Source organism: Simochromis diagramma, unplaced genomic scaffold (genome assembly GCF_900408965.1).
Source record: "Simochromis diagramma unplaced genomic scaffold, fSimDia1.1 OVJJ01000284.1, whole genome shotgun sequence".
NCBI lineage: Eukaryota > Metazoa > Chordata > Actinopteri > Cichliformes > Cichlidae > Simochromis > Simochromis diagramma.
In genome coordinates this window covers 1153390-1176963 of record NW_024386871.1, presented here as the reverse complement: position 1 = coordinate 1176963, position 23574 = coordinate 1153390, and the positions used below count along the sequence as shown (strand labels likewise).

Below are 23574 nucleotides of genomic sequence, written 5' to 3'. Positions count from 1 at the left end.
AACAACAGTCATCTCGAACTGCTTTATATGGTAAAGACCCCACAATAATACTGAGAAAACCCCAGCAATCAGATGACTCCCTATGAGCGAGCACTTGGCAACAGTGGGAAGGAAAAACTCCCTTTTGACAGGATAAATCCTCCGGCAGAAGCGGCTGCGACAAGTTTGTGGTGCAGGAAGGAAGATAGGACAAAAGAAAAAATTTGGAAGAGAACCAGAGTTTAATAATAGCAGAGAGTGAAAAGAGGTGAGTGAAGAACAAATACTCAGTGCAACATGGGAAGCCCCCAGCAGCCTAGGCCTATTGCAGCGTAACTAAGGGAGGGTTCAGGGTTGCTTGATCCAGTCCTAACTCTAAACTTTATCAAAAAGGAAAATTTTAAGCCTAATCTTAAAAGTAGAGAGCGTCTTAAGGCTTAACCTCTGCCACCCAGTCTACTTTTAAATACGCTAGTAACCACTAGTAACCCTGGAGTCTGACAACAAAGTTCTTCATTGAAGTGATCTATTGAATTGATGTGCTATATACTATGAGGTTTTTAAGATAGGTAGGGCATCTTTGACACAAAGGACAAAGCACAAAGTGTGGAACCAAAACAGACAAGGAGCCCTGACTTTGTGCAGGTATGCCTGTCAACAAGGTAAGTAAGTCAAACTGAAAACACCTTCTGGGACACCAGATAAGAAGGAAGATTCCAATTACTGCAATCTATAACATAGTTATTATTTACAAGTTACTGTTTAATATTTTTTTAAAAATGCATTCATTTGGTATTTAGTAAAAGCTGAGATAATAATGGATCCCTGTGCAACTCTACCACTAATTATAGCCTCAGAGCTGAGTTGGTGCATCTCTAGATTTACTACAAAGCCAAACAGTGTAAGCTCCAAAGACACTGAAGGGCTGGTTGGACTGCATTCAGTTTTACAGACGTAGCTGATAAACTGAGCACTACAGCTGAATATTTATCAACTATGTCACTACTCAAGATAAGGATGACAACAGCGAGTTTTGTCTAAGGCTGGATCTTTTTACCACTCTATTAAAATGATTTTAGGTGTCATTGGTAGAAACTGATGCCGTGGGAGACGCTGCTTGTGTATCTTTGTGTCTGCAGCTGAGAGTTCGGCAAAGGAAAAACAACAGGTGAAGAAATGCTGATGCTGAGCCAAAGTCATCGAGAGCAGAAGGCAAACCAGTGTCCGGTCAGACAGATGGTGCTGCTCCACAAAACCCCACCAATCAGGTGACCGAACTGCAGCCCAAGCAAACCTATTATGCCATCAGCTATCAACATCTAAGAGATTTAAAAAAAAAGAAAAAAGATTCAAAGGATGATCCGTCAGACTCCATCAGGGGGAAAAGACATCATAGCAGTATTTTGTGTGCATAAGAGCATTTTTATTGTGTCATTTTATCCAGCACTGCAGGCGTTTTATGGGCTTTGATTAAATATTCATGCTGGAATATCATTATGTCAATCAAGACGCACTGAGAGAGCTGCTTCTGATGGGAGTCAGACAAATTCACACTAGGGTAAATGAGTAAAGCTAATATGTACGTGAAGTTTTATACTAAATTACAAAACGATTTCCCTCCTCTCACTCTCTGTTGCACAAACCGAGGATGCCGACTGAAGAAAAACTGCCGAAGTGGTCAAAAAGGAGCAGTGGTTTCCTGCGGCACTCCTCTTTCTAATACTACACACCTTTTTTCCTTTTAAAGTGCTAATACACACACACTTTGAAGTATGTGTTGATACTATCAGTGCTGGTGTTTCTTATAGTTTGTTAAGGCTCTTTAAAAATGAAGCCATGGGCCTTTGGTGTCAGACAAGTAAAAGGTCACTTTGGATGAAGATGGTACGAGACATGAGTGCATCTTAATGATGGTGACAAATGAGATTAATCAGTCTGCTCAGAGATGCTGAAGAATTAATGCTGTGCATAAATCCATCTGTTTCTAAACATGTTCTTAGGCGAGCGAGCGTCAGCTGGGTCACAGTGAGCGACTGAAGGAGATGAGGGAAATGGCGACAGTCCATGAGCGCCAACTGGCCGTGATACGTGCTCATAACCAGCAGTTGGAGCAGTACAGAGATGGTGTGGAGGAATAAAATACCAGAAGTTGCTCGAGACTGGTTATGTTACATACAGAAAGTAACATACAAAGATTTAAAGTATCATGTCACATTTGACCTCTGACCTCTCTGTCAAGGTCAATAAATTGATCTGAAAATCAAAGTTATAAAAACTATAGAGCTATTTAAAACTAAAATTAGCACAAAAAGAAAGGAAATTTGTGTTTGGTGGATTGTTTCTTGTAACAATGTTTATTGGCTATGAGTCGTTTGCTGTTGGAAAGCCTGTTTATTTCCCCTTAAATGGAGCCACATTTGTAACGTGGGTTGAGCAGCAGAGTTGAATATGGGGGTTGCGTCCATGAAAAACTTGCCAGATCCTCTCTGGCAATGTCAGACAGCTTATTCTTTGTTGTGTTGTTTATTAAATTGTATCATTAAAGAAAAAAGAGATATTGTCCATTGAAGTATATATTTAGTTAACAAGCACAGGCCTCAGTAGCATGTGGAAGAACCACACAGAGCCACAGCAACCGGGCACCTGCTCCTCATGCTGGTCATCAGCTCAGTCGCATACTGGTGTGGGATGTCATCCCATTCTTCGACCAGCAATTGTCGCCAGGTCAGCCAGTGTGGCTCTGGCAAAAACGGCACATCCAAACTGATCCCACAAAGGTTCAAAGGGGTTGAGGGCAGAACTGCAGACTGGCCACTCTGTCCTCTCACTCCCAAAAACTGGCGGTAGTCTCTGATAAATCCACTCATGGAGAACAACATTTGGTTCCAGGTTGTGGAGATATGGGATTGCCGCTGGTTGCAGAGTCCCCAATGATGACAAGCCTTGTTTTTTACAGTAAAGCTGCCTCACGCCAGAAGCTGCGGCAATCAGCATAGCAGTCTCTGCGTCTTCTCCACACTGTGACCCTAACATCCAACTAGCATAGACAGAATGTGGACTCATCACTGAACATAACGTTCCTCCATATGGGACCAGAGATTGGCTGTGTGAAGTCGGTTCCAGATCGCAACTCCAACTTGGTTTTGCAGAACACCAGCTTGAAGTTGGTTTATGACATGAACCTTATCCAGATCAGTCAAATGTTACATGCTTGGAGCACTCACCTACTGATCGCTGTAGCAGGGTCGATGCTCACAAGTGGTGCTAATCAAGCACCTGACTGTCAGCACTTGGGGTAACAGGGTACCTTTCCAGCAACTTATTTAATCAATTTTTCTTTAAAATACTGAAAGAAAAACAAAACAAAAAATTAAAATGTATTTAATTATTTCCCATTGATGATAAATGATAGATAATATAGATGTTAATAAGATGATAGATAACACAAAGTGATGGACTGGGATGAAATCTATTCAATTCAATTCAATTCAATTTTGTTTATATAGCGCCAAATCACAACATAAGTCGCCTCAAGGCGCTTCATGCTTTTGAATGCTTTGTACTATCCAAAGACGACCACATGTCTCTATAGACCTGTTGTGCTTTTTTTTTTTTCTCTTATGTCATTGTTCAAATCTACAGCATTTCAGCTGGTAACAAAGTTTACTTGATATGTGTTAGTCTGAGCAGGGACATATTCACAGTATTCAAACAGAACTCACTGCTCATATTGTATTTTTCACACAAGAGGCATATTCTTTGTAGCTAGAATATTTTTTCTAGCTACTGGATGAGTCGGAGCATCAATTATGTATTTCATTAGGGGGTAGTCCCTCATTGTGGTGTCTGTGGTAGACTAAATTAAATTTAGTAGGGTGGATTCTGACTGGGAAACCTTCGATAAATGGCACAGCATTATCTAATTTCAATGATCTGTTACAGTGCTTTTGTTCTTGTTTTGTTTTTTGAGTGTGCAAGAGGACTCTGCATCTGCCAATCGACCAATTACCCTCCAGCATAAAAAGATGCATCATGACACCTAAAATTCTTCTGTGGAAACCGTTTTCCTCCATTTCTCTTGCTTTAAAAACAAAACAAAACGTGTGAATATGAATTAGCTTTCCTTTTATGAGGTTAAACCATGTTTGTGCTGCAGAGCCCCGCAGCAGGCAGGTGAGATCCAGCCACTGTGGTACAGATGATTGATCTGCAGGCAAACACCCAAAGCCTGGAGAGAAATCAACCACCACCAGCAGCTGCCACCGCCATGGCCAGAAAGAAGACTAAGAATCAGAGTGATCACGAAGAGAAAATATGTAGTGCTCATCACTGTGTAACCCTCTGTCAACACAGCTGTGCTCGGTGAAGCCTCAATGAAGTTTACTCAGCTTGATTTTTCCACTCTAAAAAGTGATTTACTCTTTGAAGTTTATGGATATCAGATTCTGGTCCAACATTTGTTTCCTGTGATTAGTTCTAACACCCCAAAAACAGGGATAAATTAGAGTTGTGTATAGAGGCAACAAAGAATATAACTGAGATATTGGTTTAGGTTGCGGGATCCAGTGAGCCAAAAAGAAAAAGCATTGCCATGGAGGTGGAGCGGTTTTTGCAATACAATTCTGCAAAATCTGTTCTTGGGTAGTTTGAGGTACAGAGCGAAATACATGCACTTTCCTTAATATTTACTGCAGTGTTATGTGTCAGTTTTTGGAAGGGAATTACCAAGTACCAGGTGTTAGCATGATTATGTCAACTCGAGGGAATGTTTTGAAACTACAGTACTGGACAAAGAGCCACACTGTTAAGATATTTTAGTGCTACAGGGACATGATTAGAGTGATAAAAGTGCTGCTGAAATTAGTCACAGAAATACATATCCTGCTTAGTTACAGCCACCTTGTGTCCGTGTGTTCTACAGCTCCAATGACTGAGACCGAGCTTGTGTTGATTTAAAGGGTCAAGCTTCATCAGGTTGCCAGTTTGCAGGCCAAGACTGAGAGAAGTTAAAGAAGAAGGAAAGAAACTCCCAAGCCCAGGATGCCACCTCCTCTATCTCCGCTTCAGCAAAAAGAACTCCATTCATGCACCCGTTTCAGTTAAGATTTCCAAAAGATCCAAAAGACGAACAAAGATGTGTCATTCAGGACAGTTTTAAGTACTAAACTTCAGTTTATTGCTGGTGATTTTCTGTGACAAGAATTCACAAACTCTGTTTGGTCAGTTTAATTTTTTCACACCATCTACCTTCCTAAATTTAAATTTCAAATTTCAAATATGTTTTCTTTACATCATAAATTGAACATTTATCCTACTTTAAACATACTTTCGGATGTAATTCTAAATTTCAAAACTCTATAGTGAGACTAAATGTATTTATGTATTATATTATATTATTTATTTTATTAAGTAGTTCTCAAGTAAAACAAAAAGCAATCCTTTTCTTGCCACTTTTTCCTTCTGACTAAATAACTTTGTATAGATGCAGTGCTGGTTTTGTTATTGTCTACGACCTGTTGTTGGGAGTTGCTGAACTGTTTACTCAAACGAGCAGGAATTTGGACCAGCAACTCCTCTAACCACCTTCCTGTAACTTTTTCAGACTGACCCTTGCAAACTATACTGTCATATCAACCCCCTTTTACCCTGGTTTAGAGACACTTTTTGCTGACAACATGAAATAATTTCAAAAGGACTGAAGCACACCATTATATACATTAATATTTAAAAAAGAAAAAATGTAAGCGTGGTATAACCCTCCCCCCACCGGTAGCAAATGTTCAGGTACCCAAAGAGCATATTATATGTTGCCATCATAAATCATGATTTGTTGTTTTTGTAATGCTCTGAGACTTGTAGTTTTTTTTAATGACTGAATATAACCTGTAGAGCACTTCAGCAGGCTTCAGATGAGCCAAGAACAATCAGGCCGTTGGTGTTTATCTAAAAAGAAATATGATTAAAACAGTAACTCGTCCCGAGTTTAATTCATGTGTAAAGATAAAATGTTAAGACTTGCACACCTGCAGGGGTACTCGAATTTCAGGAAACTGCATCCAGCACCTGGCACAGATTGCTATTAATGGGTGCTGATTATACACGTCCCAAATTAATCTTGAAAATAGCATGTTTCTTTTACTCGTAAGAACAGTTTCACTCCAATTTGGAATCATTAACACTCCTGTCTGTCCTCAAAGCTCCACAGCAGCCACTAGAGGGCGCCAGTGCACAGTTTGTGCCAATAAGTATCGCCCAGCTAAAAAGCAGTAGCATATATTCATTAAGTGTTCAGTCCTCTTCAGTTAGCAGTTTAAAGTTGCAGACTCTTTGTTTAGGTACATGGTGAAGCAAGTAATACTTCAACTCATCATTTGTCTCCTTATAAACTTGAGGTGAAAAACATGGAGCACATTTGGTGTATTTGGTCAATGGCAGAGACATGCAGTGTGGAAATGCCTAATAATTGCAGCAGTGGCAAAATATAAACATGCAGTTTTGGTAGGTTAGGATGGCTCTTCATGTTTGAATTTAATGCCACAGTCTTTCACCTAACATACCAGGCCAGTCAGGAGCTGAAAGACATGGCCATACAGAAAGCACCCCTTCTTGTCTGCATTGATTCAACTTTTGTCTCTTACTTTACTCTCATAGGGAGGCCTTACAATAATATGTAGGGTGGTGAAAGATTCTGTGAAAATGGTTCTTTACATAATTTATACAGTCCAAAAGTTGTTTTGGACATCTGCTCATAAGTGCATAGATGTTTTCATGTGAAATAATTGGAAGGGACTACAGGTGTGACATCAATGGACTGAAGAAATCAACATTGCATAGTTACATCTGCAGATTCTTTATTTTTACTACAAGTATACAAAAACTTGACAGACAAATCTATGAAAATGGATCTTATTTACAGAAACAAGAGTGCTGAAAGGTGTATAGGGGCTGGACAGGCATGATGTGCTGGTTTCTGAGCTCAGTAAAGAGGTGAAGACGGTCACGCCGGGGACTCGACAGATGCAGACTGGGTAGCAGACTAGAAGAAAAACAAAAACACCGCAATTAGTGAATGTTAACATAAGAGGCGACAAAGGAGTGAAGAACTTTAAACCTGCAGGTTTGTCAGATATTCACTTGTTCCATTTGGTAAACATATTCACAGAAAGCATGAATTTTACTTGTTCAAAATTGCCTTCAGCTACAGCAAGATTGATGCTGTGTAGTTTAAGTGGATAAATCATTCAAAGACCGAGAAAACCTCCTTCACTACAACTCAATTAAGGACCCAGTCCATGTTCTCACATGCGTCCAGTTTTAACCTTTATGAAACTAAGGAGTCTTCTTGTTCCACCAGAAACCACATTTAGGTATGGACTCCTGGCCACCAGCCAGCTACAGCAGTAGTATCACAGGGCAATCCTGCTTCAGAAGGTAAGAGATAAGCCTATCACTCGCCTCCTGCGATTTCCCCTCCTGGACTCCATTGCCGTTGCTGGCACTAGAGTCACCGCTGCCATTAACTGTGGCTTCCTGTTTCGCTTGTTTAGCATCAGTGTCCTTTACTGGGCTCTCGTCCTCTGGTTTCCTCTGTGCAGAAACAAAACCAGGACAGGGAGGAAGAGAAGACTGAAGGCTTCTGTACACAAACCGAAATTGAAGTGATCCATTACCAGTCATTAGGAAAATAACTTAACCATGCACACAAGCCACGCCAAATCAAAGCTTAATTTCAAGCATAAAGCCCCATCTACATGCGCACACAGCTCTGGTTAGGAGCCACACCACACAGGCTTGCCACTGATCTGCAGAAAAGTCTAAAAATGAATTTTACAACTGCAACCAGCAAAGACAGACCTCACAACAAAGACAAGCAGCACATGCCACAGCTTCAATGCACTGATTGAACCCAGTACAATTCAACGCTGAAGGTTTATTCCTTCACAGATTAAATGATTGGCATGAGAAAAAGCAAAGTCCATTTTTCCTCTTCACTGAGAAGAAGCCAAAGGGGGGGTGAGAGACACATTAGAGAGCCTCACCTTTTTCCTGACGAGGTGAGAGATGTCAGAGACCGCTTTGGAAGATGAGGCACTCTCAGTTTTAACTGGAACCTAGAATACACAAGTTTGAATCCCACCAAATAAGTAACACAGGTGGCAAAATGCTTTATTTAGCACGTGGCACCATACAGTACCCTTACCTGACTGGTTGTTGCAAAAGCTGCCGATGAAGTGCTGCCATTTTCACAAAGGAATGCTGATGAAGTTGATGCACCACCCTGAAAGAGGAGATTCAAATACAATTCAAGACTACTGAACTAGTAAACCCAGGTGCAAATTTCACCATCCTGTGTACCCACTAGTGTCTGCTGGATGGCCTGTGAGGCAGCGCTGGCTGTTTTCTGGCTTTCCTTGGCATCCTCCACTTTTTCCCGGATGTCAGGCAAAAGCAGCTTTAGCTCATCCAGCTCATTTTTCTCCTCTGCTGCTCCATCCGTGCCTTCGGCTGCATCGATCACCTCCTGCAGCATGGCTGTACCAACAACCAGATCAGAAAGTCACAACATGGAAGACAAAACAATTACAACCTTCTGGGACCGTTTATGTTTTGGTGTTCAGTGGGCGTCCTCTCCCAGAGATGCAGTGCTCTTCATACCTACAAATCAATCATTATTTGGATTTCATATATTAAGTGCAAAAAATAAAATATTCAGTTGAGGGGAGGAGTAAATTCTTACCCAAACGGGTCTCAATGACCTTTATGGAGCTGTTGTAGTGCTGGATGGCCTGGCTGTACTGATCCATATAGCAGAGCGTAGTAGCAACATGGTAGTGGGTCTCAGCCAACAGACGAATGTGGGGAGGCAAGTATTTCAGCTGCAGGGCAAGACACTCCTGAAAGTCATCAAGTGCCTGAGGATAGTTACCTATGGGTGGGAGTGACAAGCAGTGAGATTTGGGCATTGGAGACTGTAAGGGCAGTAAGTCTACCTCTTGCATGAGCAGCAGCATACCTGATTCAGCACTGACTTCTCCAAGTTTCAGATACGCCTGGGCTGCCATTAGCTGATCCTCTGTGCTTTCCTTTCTGTGGAGAAGGAGCTTTAAAATTGTAAGCTGGCCTCAGGCTGTCACATAACAGTCAATGCAGTCTAACCACTCATTTAACCATGCAAGCGCAAATGTTCATACACATTTAACCAAATCATTCCATACCTTTTGTAGATGACTTTAGCTACTTCTAGCATTTCCCATGCCAACTGCAAATTCCCAACTTCCTCTTCTTCCTGAAAGGAGGGAGGGAGCTGTGTTGGTCAATAGCCACTAACACCCAATCATGACTATTCAGCAGACAATGGTCGTGTCCAAATTCATGGGCTGCATCCTCCTGAGGCCGCAGTTGTAGACAGATTAAGTCATAGCGACGCGCCGAAGGCTGTCCAAATTCGTAGACTCCTCCGAATGCAGCCGACAAATGAGTCCTCGTTTTCCCCGAATTTGAAGGATGGGTCGGGTGTGTCCTTCGTGGCCTACCATATCCCAGAATTCATAGCGCGGCCCAGCCAAACTCCAGTTTCCAACAATGGCGGCCGCTACCAAGTTTTAAAATTACTCATACTAATTTTTCTGGGTCACAAAATAAACTTTTAACATATTTTCAGGCGAGAAAGTAGCTGTGTAAACATCAAATATCTGCTCTGTTTATCAAGATATCGCATATTTGCAAAAGTGCTTCGACGTTTTCGGAGACGTCTGCTACCCACCAGCTCGATAGCTAGCCGGGAGCATAGAGGGTTACTGATGCGGCCGAGAACGGCACAACTCCCGGCACATCATTTTCAGATCACCGCGGACTTTCGCTGCTCGGGTTAAACGTAATATATAAGTCACTTAGACAACCTAAAAATGTTATTGTTGGGCTTTTTTCAGTGTTTTATTTGTTCACGAGTAAATCGGTTTGGCTGATATTAAAGTTATTAGATTAAATTAGATAAAATAAAACTTTATTAATCCCCCGGGTGGGTTCCTCCTTTGTTTTTACACAGCTGACTAAACGTCAAACAGAAAACTGATTAAACAGAAGTATGAGACAGTCGAGAATTTACGCCAGTGCCCTGTTATATTTTAGATAGCAAGGAGCAGACGGCAGAGTTTATTAAACTCCACCGAGACAGTGGTGACGCTAATCTGAAGGCGAGACCGTCCAATTTCACTGCCATTTACTTCCGGCCTACCCGACCTTCTGAGGACCCGGCCCACGTAGACCGCGAAGGCCGGGTCCTCAGGAGGATGCAGCCCATGAATTTGGACACGACCATTTACAGTACAAACTACTTCAGGCACCTGATATCTGCATTTGTAGGAAAATGTTTTTCCCTTCTTAAGTTAAAATCCAGAAGAATTAAGATCTTTGTGATCATAATGTCATAGTAAAGAAACACATAGCTACACTGCTTGCAAATTATTTACTTCATTGCACAGTTCTATAGGAACTCACCTTATCTTGTCCATTTTTCTCTCCATCTTCATCGTCGTCGTCATCATCATCATCATCGTCGTCATCATCTGTTGAAGCAAAATTATACATTTTAAGTTCCAAACATCCCCTCATGTATTAAAGTCAGAAACGTGCACCACAGATTTGTGCCTGCATTTCCACCCTTCACCACTGCGACACCTGCTAAAGTGGACTGTTTAAATATCAACTGTGCACCCATCCACACCAGAAGGTGCTCTTTGACTCAAGCTCTACTACCCTCCGTTTCCTCTTTGTCCTCATCACATCCTCTCACTGGTTTCACCCCAGTCCCACTGCCAGTCTGCTCTTCTGAACTGTCAGCCTTCTGTTCAATCTCAGTTTCTTTTCCAAGTGATCCTTCCTGCACACTTTTCACAGAAGAAACTCCATCCATCTCAGTTTCCTGAGATAAGCTCTTCTCATCCCCAGTCACAGGAGAATGTGGATCCTCAGCCTTTTCCTTCTCTGCCATTGCATCATATACCTGCTGTCGCAGCTCATCTCTTGTTTTTTCTGCACCAGAGTGGCACATACAACTTGATCTTTCAGATAATGATTTATAAATAACCAAGCTGATTCTACTGACGATTTCGCCAGAGTGCTTTTCTGGCAGAAGGAATTGTAGTAAGACACTGATATGTAAAATAAAGTCTCTGAAAATATTAAAAAAAGTCCATTAACTGGAAATCTAGTACTAAATGTAAACAAAGGCAGTTTTAGGTCCCATCTTTCATTACATATGCTAAAATTATCTGTGCGCTTAAAAAAAAAAAAAAAAAAAAACCAAACAACTGCAGCACCTAAATACTGACCATCAAGGTTGTCTGGACTCTCAACATTTGAGCTGCTGGGCTGCTCCTCTTCCTCTGATTCTTCTGGGACTCCCTCCAGGGCATTACCAAGGACACTGTTCTCCATCCTATTTATATGAAAAACAAAACAACCCAACATACACAATATTGCTAAAGTCAAAAATAGGTGCAGTTCATGAAGGAACCAATAGAATTCGTGTCCAAAAACTGTCACTATGAAGAGTTCTTGTAGGCTAAGAAGCAAACATTATTCCTTTGAAATAATGCCGTGTCAACAAAAAAAAAAAAAAAAAAAAAAAAAAAAATTAAATAATTTTTTTTTTTTTTTGTTTTATTTTCACAGGTGCAGCTTTTAGGAAGTATGTTTAAGATAAGAAATTTGACAAACCTAGCAAGTTCCAACAGAGATTTCCCACAAAGGAAGAAGGCCTCGCCACACTCATCTGCAGTGTCCCCATATTTTTCAGCCCTAGATGGAGAAATGCATTTGTTGTTTTGTTTGTTTGTTTTTTTTAATAAAATTGTAATCCAATGTAGTGAGGTAGTTATGAAGCTAAAGTAAAATTTAATCCTTTGAAATAATACATTAAAATACCTTACTCCATTTGGAAAAATATATTACAGAAATCTATCCATTTCAGCAGGAAAAGAAAAATCCATAATCAAGTTTCACTTTCTAACTGTACAGTGACAGCAATAGCGTTTCACATCAAGTCCTACTCACAGCATGCTGCAGGCCTCCTGGAAAACATTGACAGCAGAAACAACATCCCCCATCACCAGATGCCTTTTCCCTGTGCCAATCAGTTTCTTTGCCTCCTCCAGAACTTCAACTGAGCTACAAAAGGGACAGAAAACTCGCGTTAGTTATACTGAAACGATTCTAAGTGACTAACAGTTGCGGAACAGTTTGCCATTAAACTGGATACTCACCTGCCTGCTGCAGCAGCTGTCGATGAGCATGGCTTCTCCTCTGCACTGCAATAGTTTAAACTTAAGTTCAGTCAATGCTTATGCAAGTTACCTGATTCTGAAGTACAGAGTCCACGCTCCAAACTTTCACTACTCAGTAAATGCCCGAAGATAGCTACGCCTCATTGCTGTTAGCATCGTACAGTTGTTAGCCAACTAGCTTAATAGTATGAGGGCAGAGTTATGTTATCAACGTGTGCAGCTGCCGTGAAGTACTGCTAAGCACGCAGTTATTTTTTTTGTAGAGTATCACTTTCTGGAGATATCGTTAAAATAGCTTATATCCAACACCTATCATCAAGGTTTGCCTACGTTCGCCGCGTAATTCAGCTAAGGGCTAGCAAGCTGTGTTTTCCCTGCATACGTTATTGTGGACCTGAGTGAAAAATGACAAACGACTCTTACCTCTCAGAGCTCGACGCGACGGACGTTTCCTCTGGCATAGCTTCAGAAAGGCAGTAAAGACGCCGGGAAAGGACAATAAACAACGGTCTGTTATTCCGCGAATAAAGTACAGACAGACCCTATAGGACAGCCTTTGTTGGCGCGCTTAAATAGAGAAAAGAAGGATTTCTATTTCCGCTTAAGTTGGAACGCGGGAGATTGGATTTAAAGGGGCCGTAGCAACTATCGTGATGCGTTTAGGGTCCATAGGAAAGACAATTTTTAAGGTTAAAATGAGCGTACAACACTACGACACGTTGGCATTAGAAATAATAGTAGTACTGCTATTACAGTTAATAATAAGGGACTGGGCGAGGGTGGTAACATTTTAAAATTATAATTAGAAATTGTAATGGCTGTACAATTAATTACATGTCATGAATAAAAATGTCCTTATCAGATACATTAAGAGACTTTAGTCATATACAGTTACAAGTTGGCTCGCTAACACAGCCACAACCTACATTTGTCAAAATAAATGTAGGACAATGCAAGGTTACTTCTAATACGACATGTAGTACTGGTTATCCTTTACTGTAGACGTGTGTATACATCTACTCGAATCTCAACTTATTAAATAAATTGTGAAACTAGGGCTGATCGTGTTTCCTTTGTATGTTTTGGTATCGCAGGTTCTCGTGTGGCCTCGTTGGCGCAGTAGGCAGCGCGTCAGTCTCATAATCTGAAGGTCGTGAGTTCGAGCCTCACACGGGGCACTGCTTTTTCGTCTTTTTTGAATGTTTTTTCCCCTCTTGCCGTTTGTTTCTTAAAAGATTAGTCGTCACACTAGTAAAACGGAAAGAAACAATAACAAGAATTTAACATATATTCAGGAAACTTAAGATTAAAGGTTTCCCTCTTCATTTAGTCAAAATACAAATTAAAACTGTTAAAAGCAGTAATGTTAGCCTCTTCAGAGTCGACGGTTGATTTTTCCTAGTAAAATTAGCAGTAACACGTGTGAAGTGTACAGCGAGTTTTTTTAGACCATTTTTTTCACCGATCAAGATATGGAGCTGAATGACAGAAAAAAAATGAGACATTTGAATGGCATTGCTTAATACCAAGTCCTGTATTACAGAGAATGTAAGCTGACGGGATACAGTATATATTTTCTATGTATAGTTTATGCAATTGTCAGATAGCTCAATATCTGCTTTAATCAGAGCCTTTTTCGGCTGTTAGACCCAAAGTTCTCAGCAGGTGGCGTCCATGCTCTACTTTTAAATCCCATTTTCTTCTTCACTTCATTCGACTGCTCTCAGAAATTCATTGAATTTAATGCATCTTATTTATAGAAACGCCAGCTGTGCAATGTGCCACATATAACCACAATAAAAAATAAATAAATTTTTGAAAAGTAATAAAAAAGCAAGTGGACCCTGGAAATGAGCAAAATGTGAGAAAACTTTTTAAAAACCAATTATTCCGTTAAAGCACGCCAAGTTAAAGTGGCTTTTTCCTTAAGTGCTTTATGGCAACCACAGAAACAATGTTTGGAAGCATTGGGCCGCTCATGCCAGTAATTAAGTAATTGAAGTAAAGCGAGAGAGGGAGTCGACGAGCGGGAGGAGGGCGCTGAGTTTGACACTGGGCTGCAGACAGACTTAGTGGCTGCAGATGACGTTTTCGGTCACACTGCACGGTGCGACTTTCAGGAATTCATAATAACCGTCCAGATTTTCTAACTTCCCTCTGACATGTTGCGATGTTCCGTGCAGCCTTTCAAAACGTGGACTTGTTTTGGGTAATTTTGCTGTGTTTTGTTCTTCTACCGGAGGCTGGCGGTAGATCAGCCGATGCAGACAGCTGTCATGAGGTGAAGACAGCCTACATGATGCGCCAAATAGGCCCGGTGGAGCTGGTGCCAGACAGACCGGGACCAGGTCAGTCAGTCAATCCCTTTGGAACTATTATATTTAGAAAACTTTACTTGGATTTATTAAAATATTATACTTTAATTTAGAAAGACATGATATATAAAAACTTTTCCAGCTTTTTATAAATGAGGCCAGAGCAGAGCTTTGTTTGCCTGCATGCATCTGTTTAAAGAACCTAATAATTAAGTAATCTGTCTTGATACAGCCTAACATTGATTGGCTGTTTTATTGCTGTTAGACTTATGATTGCACACGTGAATACAGCGTGAATAAAACTTAGCCAAAATGGTTATGACCACTATGAGGGGCCGCATTTTAAATAGGGAGGATCATCTCTGTAGACAAGTTTGCTGAGAAATGAATAAATGAATAAAGTCCTCTCGGGAGGACTTGCATCACCTATTTGTTTTCTAAATATAAATTCCCTTTTAAATTCTTGTGTGTGTGTGTGTGTGTGTGTGTGTGTGTGTGTGTGTGTGTGTGTGTGTGTGTGTGTGTGTGTCCGCGCACGCGTATTATACCGTTCACATTTTATGACATTCCCATGTGTACTATCTTCATCACTAAGATTTCTCCAAGAAAACGCAAAGTGTGATCTGGCAATCAACATTGTTATAGACATATTAACTTATGCTTTGACCATTTATAACCCTCACCTAAAAGCTGTACTTGTCTTTACCAGCCCTGCTGGTTACCACTGGTTAATAACACAGTAATTACTATTTATAGGTATTTTGCAGAAAATGTCTGTGCAAAGGTGCTTCTTCTTCTTGTTCAGTGATCTGGTGTGACCCTTAATAGATTAGCTTGAGGAAGATGTCAGTCACATGTGCCAGCATGAAGGCACAACCGACCAGGCTTGTCAGTGATCTTTGCTTCCACATCCTAAACTTCAAATTTCAGCTGAACTGTCCACTAAAAGTATTTGCCCTTAAACGCCCATAGTTCAATTTGAAAATAATGCATTTTAAAAAGAGCTTAAAACAGCATAAAGATCCACTTACTGCAGATTTGTGAAGGTTCCATCTTTTGATCTGTGTGACACTAAACTGCATCTACAGGTGAGTGCAGTGCAGCTCAAAGCGCTGAAAATTTATCAACAAGCAGACCTTGTATTACGACGAGAACATAAGTCAGCGCGGTTTGCTGAATCATGCCTGCTCAGTCCGTTCTGGTGTGGTTATTTGTTGGGGCAGTTTCAAATCTTGTTGCAAAGGTGAAAGAGATCAATACTGGATGCATGCAGCTTCAAACTTACCTGCTTTTCAAAAAGCAAACCCTGAATGCAACACTACCAAAATTCTTCTATTATCAGCCTGTGAATGACCCAAGGTTTGGCACTGTTTTGTTATTTGTGTGTGTGTGTGAGTGTGTTTGTGCGCTGCATACAGTCCATTCCCCTCATCTCTCTCTACCCCTTGATCTCAGTCAGCTGCTTGACAGCTTGGTTTACAGTAGTCTGTCAAAGTTAGACTGCTCCTAGTCACACGCACACGCATACACACACTCACACACACGCAAATGCACAAACATTGGTGTGAGTGGTGAAGTTTCACTCGTTGCTCATGTCATCATGTCACCTCCCACCAGGCCCGTTGTGCAAAGCATTTTTGAGGTCACAAAGTTCTGTGCACCACATACTTTTAAATTCTAAATAACCGATTGGATTTACTAATCGACTGGCTAATAAAGTTTGTTGATGATAAAATGTGGACAAAATATAGACCTTTAGTTAGTAGCAGAAAGTTCCTGAGCTAAGCCCCAAATCATTCTCTGTCTTTCACATATGTTCATATTTATATGAACAATAAGAAATTTGCAAACTGCTGAAGTAGTATAGTAGGTCGAGTGTTGAACGATTTTCTGTGACCCGAAAAGCCCTGGACCTGGTATCCAGGCCTTTTTTTTTTAAGGTATATAATTCCTCTGTCTTTCAGATGAGTCTCTCCGAGTGTGTGTCCACCCTGGGCCCAGCTGCTGTACCAGTAAGATGGAGGACAGCTACATGGCAGCTGTTCGCAGTGAAACACAGCAGAAGATGCGATCTTACAGTTTCGAACTCAAGTACCTGATTGCTGGACACATCAAGGCGTACCAAGGTGAGGGAGGGATATTGAATTGAGTTCATACAATTAAAATAATTCTTAAACTATACTGATTTCTCCTTTTTAACTCAATTTCAATTACATTTTATTGAAATAGCTCCAAATCACAAAAACTGTTGCCTCAAGGCACTTGCATTAGTGAAGACAAAACTAGTGTTGGAGAACGGTGTAGCTGGAGGATGTGTACGGTCATGAAAAAGAACGTTTTTGCAGTCCTGACAAACTGTGAAAAACAAAGCACACTCTTACTGCTTCCATAGAAATTAAGAGTGCAAGTAGCAGCCAGGTCCTGCTAATCAAATGCACTTTAACTGATCAGCAGCAAGCGTGGGCACCTCAATAAAAGCAGAAGTTCGTTGGTCTTGAGCATTCAAGCGTGTATTAATAAAATGCCACAGTCTTGTGGATGTCTCAGCAAATTCACCCCTTGTTTAAGGAAGCTCCAAAAATGCAAGAGCTACATCTCAGTTGGCATTTAAAATTCTAAAGTTTATGACAGTAAAATCAGAAAAAAACTGAGCAAGTGTGGCTTGTCTGGAAGGTTTGCCAGGAGAAAGCATTTTATCTCCAAAAAAGAACATGGCAGCACAGTTTAACTTCACAAAATTGCATCTGAACAAACCACAAGACTTCTGGGATAAGACCAAAGTGATGGAAAACAAAAACATATGAACACAAACGCCTCATACCAACCAAACACAGTGGTGGAGGGGTAATTATTTGGGTTTGTTTTTCAGCAACGGGACCTTCTCTGTATACAAACCTATCCTGGAGTCAAATGTGAGGCCATCTGTTCAACAGCTTAGGTTTGGCGGCCTAAATGAGGTCATGCAAAAGGACAATGATCCCAAACAACAGAATGACTAAAAAAGAAAAGATTTCAGGTGTTGTAATGGCCTTGTCAAAATCCAGACCTCAACCTGATAGAAACACCGTGGTACCTTGAGAGAGCTGCGCACGAATGAATGCCCAATCCTCAATGAACTGAAGCAACCTTGTAAACAAAGAGAGACCAAACCTCATCCACAATAATGTGAGAGACTGATAAAGTCGTACTGGAATGATTACTTTAAGTTATTGCTGCTGAAAGTGGTTTTATAGCTATTGGATCATGGGGTGCACTTAGTTTCACAGGAATGCATAGAGTCCTGAGAAAACTTTATTTTTGGATGACTGTACATATGCAACTTATTTTAAGACTAAACCTAAGGACTAAAACTCCCCTCACATGTGAATTAAATTATCAGCTTCCCATTGCTTTGTAGCTGACAGTCGATCTCTAGTGCTTATTGCAATCACACTGATTGCACATGAATCCATCATGTGTTTTCTTTGCTCCTACTGGTAGTTGCCTCAACTGCTCGCCTCAAACTTGAGAGTAGTTATATTCACAACTTTCCATTGCTTGTGGTTATTTGCCTGTCATCGCTACAAAGTATAAATGTCCACAATAAAAATCTGAAAAATATTTCCACATTAAGGATAATACATCTTGCAGTATTTAGCTACACCCCTCCTTCAGCATGAAGCCCAGGTTCCTGTTCAGCGATTCATTCTCTCCTCGATTCATGACTGACAAGCACAAATAAAGGGCCTCCACCAAAGCGACTTTAATAGCAGTTGTGATTTTGATGTTTTAACAAGTCTGTCGAGAGCCCGTACCCCCCTCTGCCATTCTCACTTTGTGCGTTCATCACGAAATAGCTAGTCTGTGTCAGGGTGGTGGTGTGAGGCCAGTTTATTTTGTGAGGCGCCGCAGTGGCTAGCCAAACAAACAACTGATGTTCGATTGAGTCTTTGAGAGAGCAAACTCTCAGAGGGAGCAGCGGAAAACTTTGTTACAACTCTCTGCTCTCTTTCTCCGTCTGTCTGTCTCTGTCGCTGCAATAATCAGGTTTTGTTCTTGGCCAATGAGAGAGCGAGAGACGAAGAATGTTTACATTCAGTACGTATCCGCGGCAAAGTGTTGTTGCTGTGGGCAACAGCCGGTCTCTAACGGCCTGCTCTGAATAGGAGGAAGAATACTCTGCTTGTCCACTTGTCTCTCACTGCTATTCACCGTTTTGTGTAAGCATGTGTGTGCATGTGTGCGTGTGTGTGTGTGTGCAGGAGGGACCATGTAGCTTCTATGTGTATGCGCTCATGCATTGTGGTGATAAAGGAGAATGGTAGGACTGATGAAACCCAGCAGACAGACGAGCAAACACCTACCTGTTTTCTTTTTGCTCCATCTCTATCCCCCCCCTACATTTGAATACACCCAGCCTCAGTTTCAACTGGATGGCTGAACCATCCATGGGTAAAATGAATGCCAAACACCAAGAGACAAAGTATGCTGCAACTAGAGCAAATAAGAGAAGACAAGTTTAGTTTGCTGCACAAACCGTCTTCTCATTAATGCCAGGACTTCAGTAGCCCCACAGACCTATCATGTTCTGGAATCACTGTAGTTATCCCAGCACAGTTGGAAATAAATAAGATTCAGAAACATGGAAAAACTGTGGAAAGCCGGCATTCTTTGACAGGGTGATGAGAAGCGTAGGTTTTATTTAGCCATTCATTGATCTAACTTGGGCTTTATTGGGGTTGTGATTATTAGGATCATTAGACCTGGTGCTTTAATGTGTATATGTCCCATGTGTTTATTTTAAGTGTCAAATGATCTTTTCAGCCACTCTTTTTTGGGGGGTTAACCACAAAATTGGAAAACAGTGTCATGGATGCTTAGGTGTCTGTTGTTTGACAACCTGTTATTCTAAAACTTGTGCAGATACACCCAAACATCTTTATGGACCAATGAGGGATTTTTGTGGTATGTTTTTGGTTAACCAACCCTTTAATTAATTAAGTTCATTTTGCAGGACAGCAGTGTCCCTCAACAGCTGAGCAGAGTCTCAAAGGACCCCCTCTCTTAAGTGCAGTGATTATAGCCCACTGGAGAAACTGAGACATGCCCAGAGCAGTTGTAGTCAGGCTCTATTTACACACTCTGGATTACTTTGGTGTGTGTGTGTCTGTGTGTGTGCATGTGGATATGTGTCTGCATGCTTGCGTGTGTTTCTCCTGGCACTGTAAGACCCTCGTGTCCTGCCTTTCACATCGCAGCTGTTGTCCAATCACAGGGGCTAAAAAGCTAATCACATGACCCCACGTGAGCACACTTTGCCATGTCACTTGATGCCCTCTGTATTTGAGTGGCTTTTGCACGCACACACATGCAAGTGAAATGTTCTCACTCAGTGCTTTTGTCTAAATAGGCCTGCCACTGCCGCTACGCTGCCTCCAGGCCGTTCAAATGTGTTCATCGCCTTAACTGACCACAGCATATATTGCCGTCACTTGAGGAGTCGGGTGGCTGCGGCTGTGATTGCAAATGACAAAGCTGTTACGATGTGAACTCACGCACACGCACAGAGAGCGACATACACAGTGGCTGAAAGAGTGACTTGTGAAAGTGCGACATAAAAAGGTTTCCCTTATATTCTCTTTCATCCAGTTGCTTTCCTCTCCCTCTCTCTCCGTCTTTATCCGGATGCCTTCACACTGACATCACCCTTTTTACTAGGCAAGATTCAAAAGTAAAGGCACTGTCACACACCGCAGGCGTACGGCCCCTGTAAAAGGGGCAGGGTGGTGTCCTCTTTATTAGCCCATGCCTGACATGGGAAACACAGTGGATCATGAGATTGGGCCCCTCATTATCACCTGACTATAGATAACAGGGTAGTGAAAACGAGCTCAGGGATGAATTAAGTTTGAGCTATTTTTGATGAAGTCAGTTCAAGGACAGTTAGACATGTTCTTTGCGGTTAGAGAAACCTATACCTGCAACATCGTATATTTTGAAATGATGTGAATTTATTTTAGTGTTAAGCCCCCAGAGGCATCCAGTATGGAGGAGTCCAGCCGCAAGAAGACCTAAATAATCGAAGAAGCCAGTGGCAAGTGGAAGATCAGTCTGTAAGCTAAAATAACCCTATAAGGATGTTTCTGTTGGGGCCATGATAAACACAGAATCATGGGCCCAACAGAAACATCCTTATAGAGTTATTTTAACTTAACTGTTCTGCATAATGATTAAAACAAACACTTGACTTTTTTCTTCCCTGATGAGAATGATCACAATAACAACAACTAATTGCTGTATATGAAAAAGCCATCTTACAGAAATGCTGCTGCTTGAATCTTTCTTGGGACAGCAACATGAAGGGTCCTTAAACAGACCACTCGCATATCTAGACAGCTTTGCTAACCCTTATCTTTGATAGCTCCATAGATGTTTGGCTCAGGTGCACACGGCTAATAAATTTAACAAAACAAAAATCTTTCCATCTTTTCTCTCTCTCGTTCCAGAACACTTTGAGATGCTACTTTCTTTTACATCCAATCTGACCAGCACTCTGTTTGACAGTGCCTACTCCGCGCTGGCGTCAGACTGTCGCCCTCTTGTGTTTCAGCTGTTCACTGACATCAAACGGCACCTTTCTGGAGACTCTAATTCCTCCTTGGAGAGTGTTGTGCGTCGATTCTACAATGACCTCTTCCCACTGGTCTATCGCCGCCTGCTCAACCCTGGTATAGGCCAAATGTCAGTCCGTACCTATACCTCCCTTTCAACCAGTCACGATGACTGCTTGCGCATGACACGGCGGGACGTCAGCCCATTTGGACCTCATCCTCGCCTACTCGTCAGCAGCCTGTCACGAGCACTCGGGCCGGGTCGAGCGCTGAGCCGACTGTTGAGATTGGCTGGAGAGGTTGTGAACGCGACCGAGAAGGCGACATTATCCAGAGACTGTTTGCGAGGGTTAGTGAGGATGCAGTATTGTTCCCACTGCAGAGGACTCACACTGATACGGCCCTGTACTGGACTGTGTATCAACATCATGAGAGGATGTCTGGTAAGTTTTTGGAAGTTGACTATTTTAGAAAACCCATCCTTCGCCTATTATCTAGAGCCCCAGTTCGAAAAAAGTTGGTACGCTGCTGGAATGTAAGTAAAACTAAATACCAATGATGCCATATTTTATTCACAACAGAGCATCGAGAACATGTCAAGCATGGAAAGTGTGACATTTTACTTTTTCATATTAGCTCAATTTGGTCACACATCTCAAACAATATTGGGCAACAAAAGGCTGTAAAAGTAAGTAAACTTAAAGAGAAAACAGCAGGAGGAACCTTTTTTTTTGGTAGCTTTTTTCTTTTTGTTGAAAACTTTTTCTAGGATCCAAAAATGTACGTTGTGTTTCATAACTCCACAATCCAGCTTCACATTATATTTTTTATTTTCTTTTATGGCAAATGTGGATTTAACCTCTGTACTTCTAAGTAATGAAGATCCCAAAAGCTTGAGTAGCTCACCAACTATGGAGTGGAAATGATTATCTGATCATCTCAAATGATTATCAGATTACATAAAAACTGATCCAAATGATGATGCATAGTCAATCCAAGATTCCCAACAGTTTACAAACCTAGTGTAAGCCTAATCTTAAACTTAGCAAGGGGGGGTCTGTATATTCTAGATTTAACAGGCAGCCAATGAAGAGAAACTAGTACGGAAAAATATGTTCTCGCATTCAGTTTAGCTGCTGTTAAACTGAAGGCTTTTCAGGAAGCTTTCAGAAGAGCCTGGTAATGATGAGTTATAACAGTCAAGCTTAGAAATAATAAATGCATGAGTTAGTTTTCCAGCATCACCCTGAGGCAGGGTATTTCTATTTTTACAGAAATTGTGCAACTGCAGGAAAGCGTTTGGATTGTTGTAATAAAAGGCAGCTGTCGTTAGTATAATTTATCATAAACTTTTAGTATAACCATTGCACTTTGGGGAATGTGGTGCTCTCTGCTGTGTGTCACCTGGGCATCATGTGCATAGCAATGAAAATTAATGCTGTGCCTTTTAATAATAACACTTAAGGGATGAATGTATAATGTAAATAGAACTAGTCCCAGCACATAACCTTGAAGGACTTTATAATTAACCTTCCACTGTTTCTTTTCCTGTTTCCAATTGTAACATAAAATCCCCGTTTTTCCTGTTTTCCATTATGTATCCCCTTTAAGTCTTGCAATCCGATGTATAGTTTAGAAATGTGTTTGCCACTGGGACTGATTTATAAGCCATTAAGATCATCAGAACCTGAATTAGCCTCAGTACTTTTTCATGTATTGTGTTATTGGTATTGTCCGCCTAATATTGTGTTACACCTATATTTGTCTTATAAATCCTGTTTGATCTGATGGAATGATATGCGGAAGTATTGTTTCTAATCTTCTGGCTGTAATTGAAGTAAAGAGATTAGAGTCCTGGTTCAAAACTGACATGTTTATAATTAAAGCATTCCCATCCTTTGCTATAACTGCGATTCCCATGAGAGTTTCACTGGTCTGAAGGACACAATTAAATGTTTTCAGCGAGAGAGGAGTTAGTGGTTGTTTAAATGAAAATCTATTATTGTTGGTTTGAATTCCCCAAATCCAAATAAACTGGAGTGTGAGGGAGATCCGTTACCCCAGTTCAGCACAACCCAATTCTCTCAATATCCTTAATCATTTAATTCATGCCACACATCACAGATTATTCTGGTGATAAGAAATACCTGATGCATCCTCGTATGGGTTCAACCTTCAGTTAAAGTCACTGACACTTGTGACTTTGGTATGGTCTGAGTCTCATAAGTGAGTTTCTTGTATGAAAACTATGCCTGCTTTGTCCTTTCTCCTTTTATTTCTCTTTACTGGGAATCACCAGATTCTCTACATTCATCACTTAAACCTTTAATAACCTCACTGCGAGCGATTGCTGTCAGTCCCAGTCAGATTGCAACTGTTTGCAGAAATTGTCTTAAGATCAAAAGT

General features: G+C 41.1%; 2 protein-coding genes and 1 non-coding gene across 15 annotated transcripts in view; 2 read left to right on the top strand and 1 right to left on the bottom strand.

The window, feature by feature from the left end:
- Positions 1 to 6805: 6805 nt before the first annotated feature.
- Positions 6806 to 12867, bottom strand: LOC120733385 (histone-binding protein N1/N2-like). 12 transcript variants are annotated; one of them, XM_040031509.1, is made up of 15 exons: positions 12687 to 12867; positions 12243 to 12287; positions 12034 to 12147; positions 11698 to 11778; positions 11310 to 11416; positions 10732 to 11010; positions 10477 to 10544; positions 9195 to 9265; positions 8993 to 9066; positions 8717 to 8905; positions 8339 to 8511; positions 8180 to 8257; positions 8019 to 8090; positions 7435 to 7566; positions 6806 to 7015 (listed from the first exon to the last, which is right to left on the bottom strand). In XM_040031509.1, exons 1-15 carry the CDS (start codon positions 12722 to 12724, stop codon positions 6977 to 6979), a joined length of 1560 nt encoding a protein of 519 aa, XP_039887443.1. In that variant the 5' UTR covers positions 12725 to 12867; the 3' UTR covers positions 6806 to 6976. The 12 variants fall into 12 exon arrangements, with proteins under 12 accessions (XP_039887443.1, XP_039887444.1, XP_039887447.1 ...); XM_040031510.1 differs by having other exon boundaries at positions 10735 to 11010; XM_040031513.1 differs by having other exon boundaries at positions 10477 to 10526; positions 10735 to 11010.
- Positions 12868 to 13368: 501 nt separating this feature from the next.
- On the top strand, positions 13369 to 13441 carry trnam-cau. Its single transcript has one exon. It is a non-coding gene; the product is annotated as a tRNA-Met (tRNA).
- An 869-nt stretch (positions 13442 to 14310) lies between these two features.
- Positions 14311 to 23574, top strand: part of gpc5b (glypican 5b) — a 54428-nt gene continuing 45164 nt past the window's right edge. For both annotated transcript variants that reach the window (XM_040031507.1, XM_040031506.1), the window contains exons 1-3: positions 14311 to 14611; positions 16543 to 16704; positions 21064 to 21611. In XM_040031507.1, the coding sequence (XP_039887441.1) occupies positions 14434 to 14611; positions 16543 to 16704; positions 21064 to 21611 (888 nt within the window). In that variant the 5' untranslated portion in view covers positions 14311 to 14433. The remainder of the gene's footprint in view (positions 14612 to 16542; positions 16705 to 21063; positions 21612 to 23574) is intronic.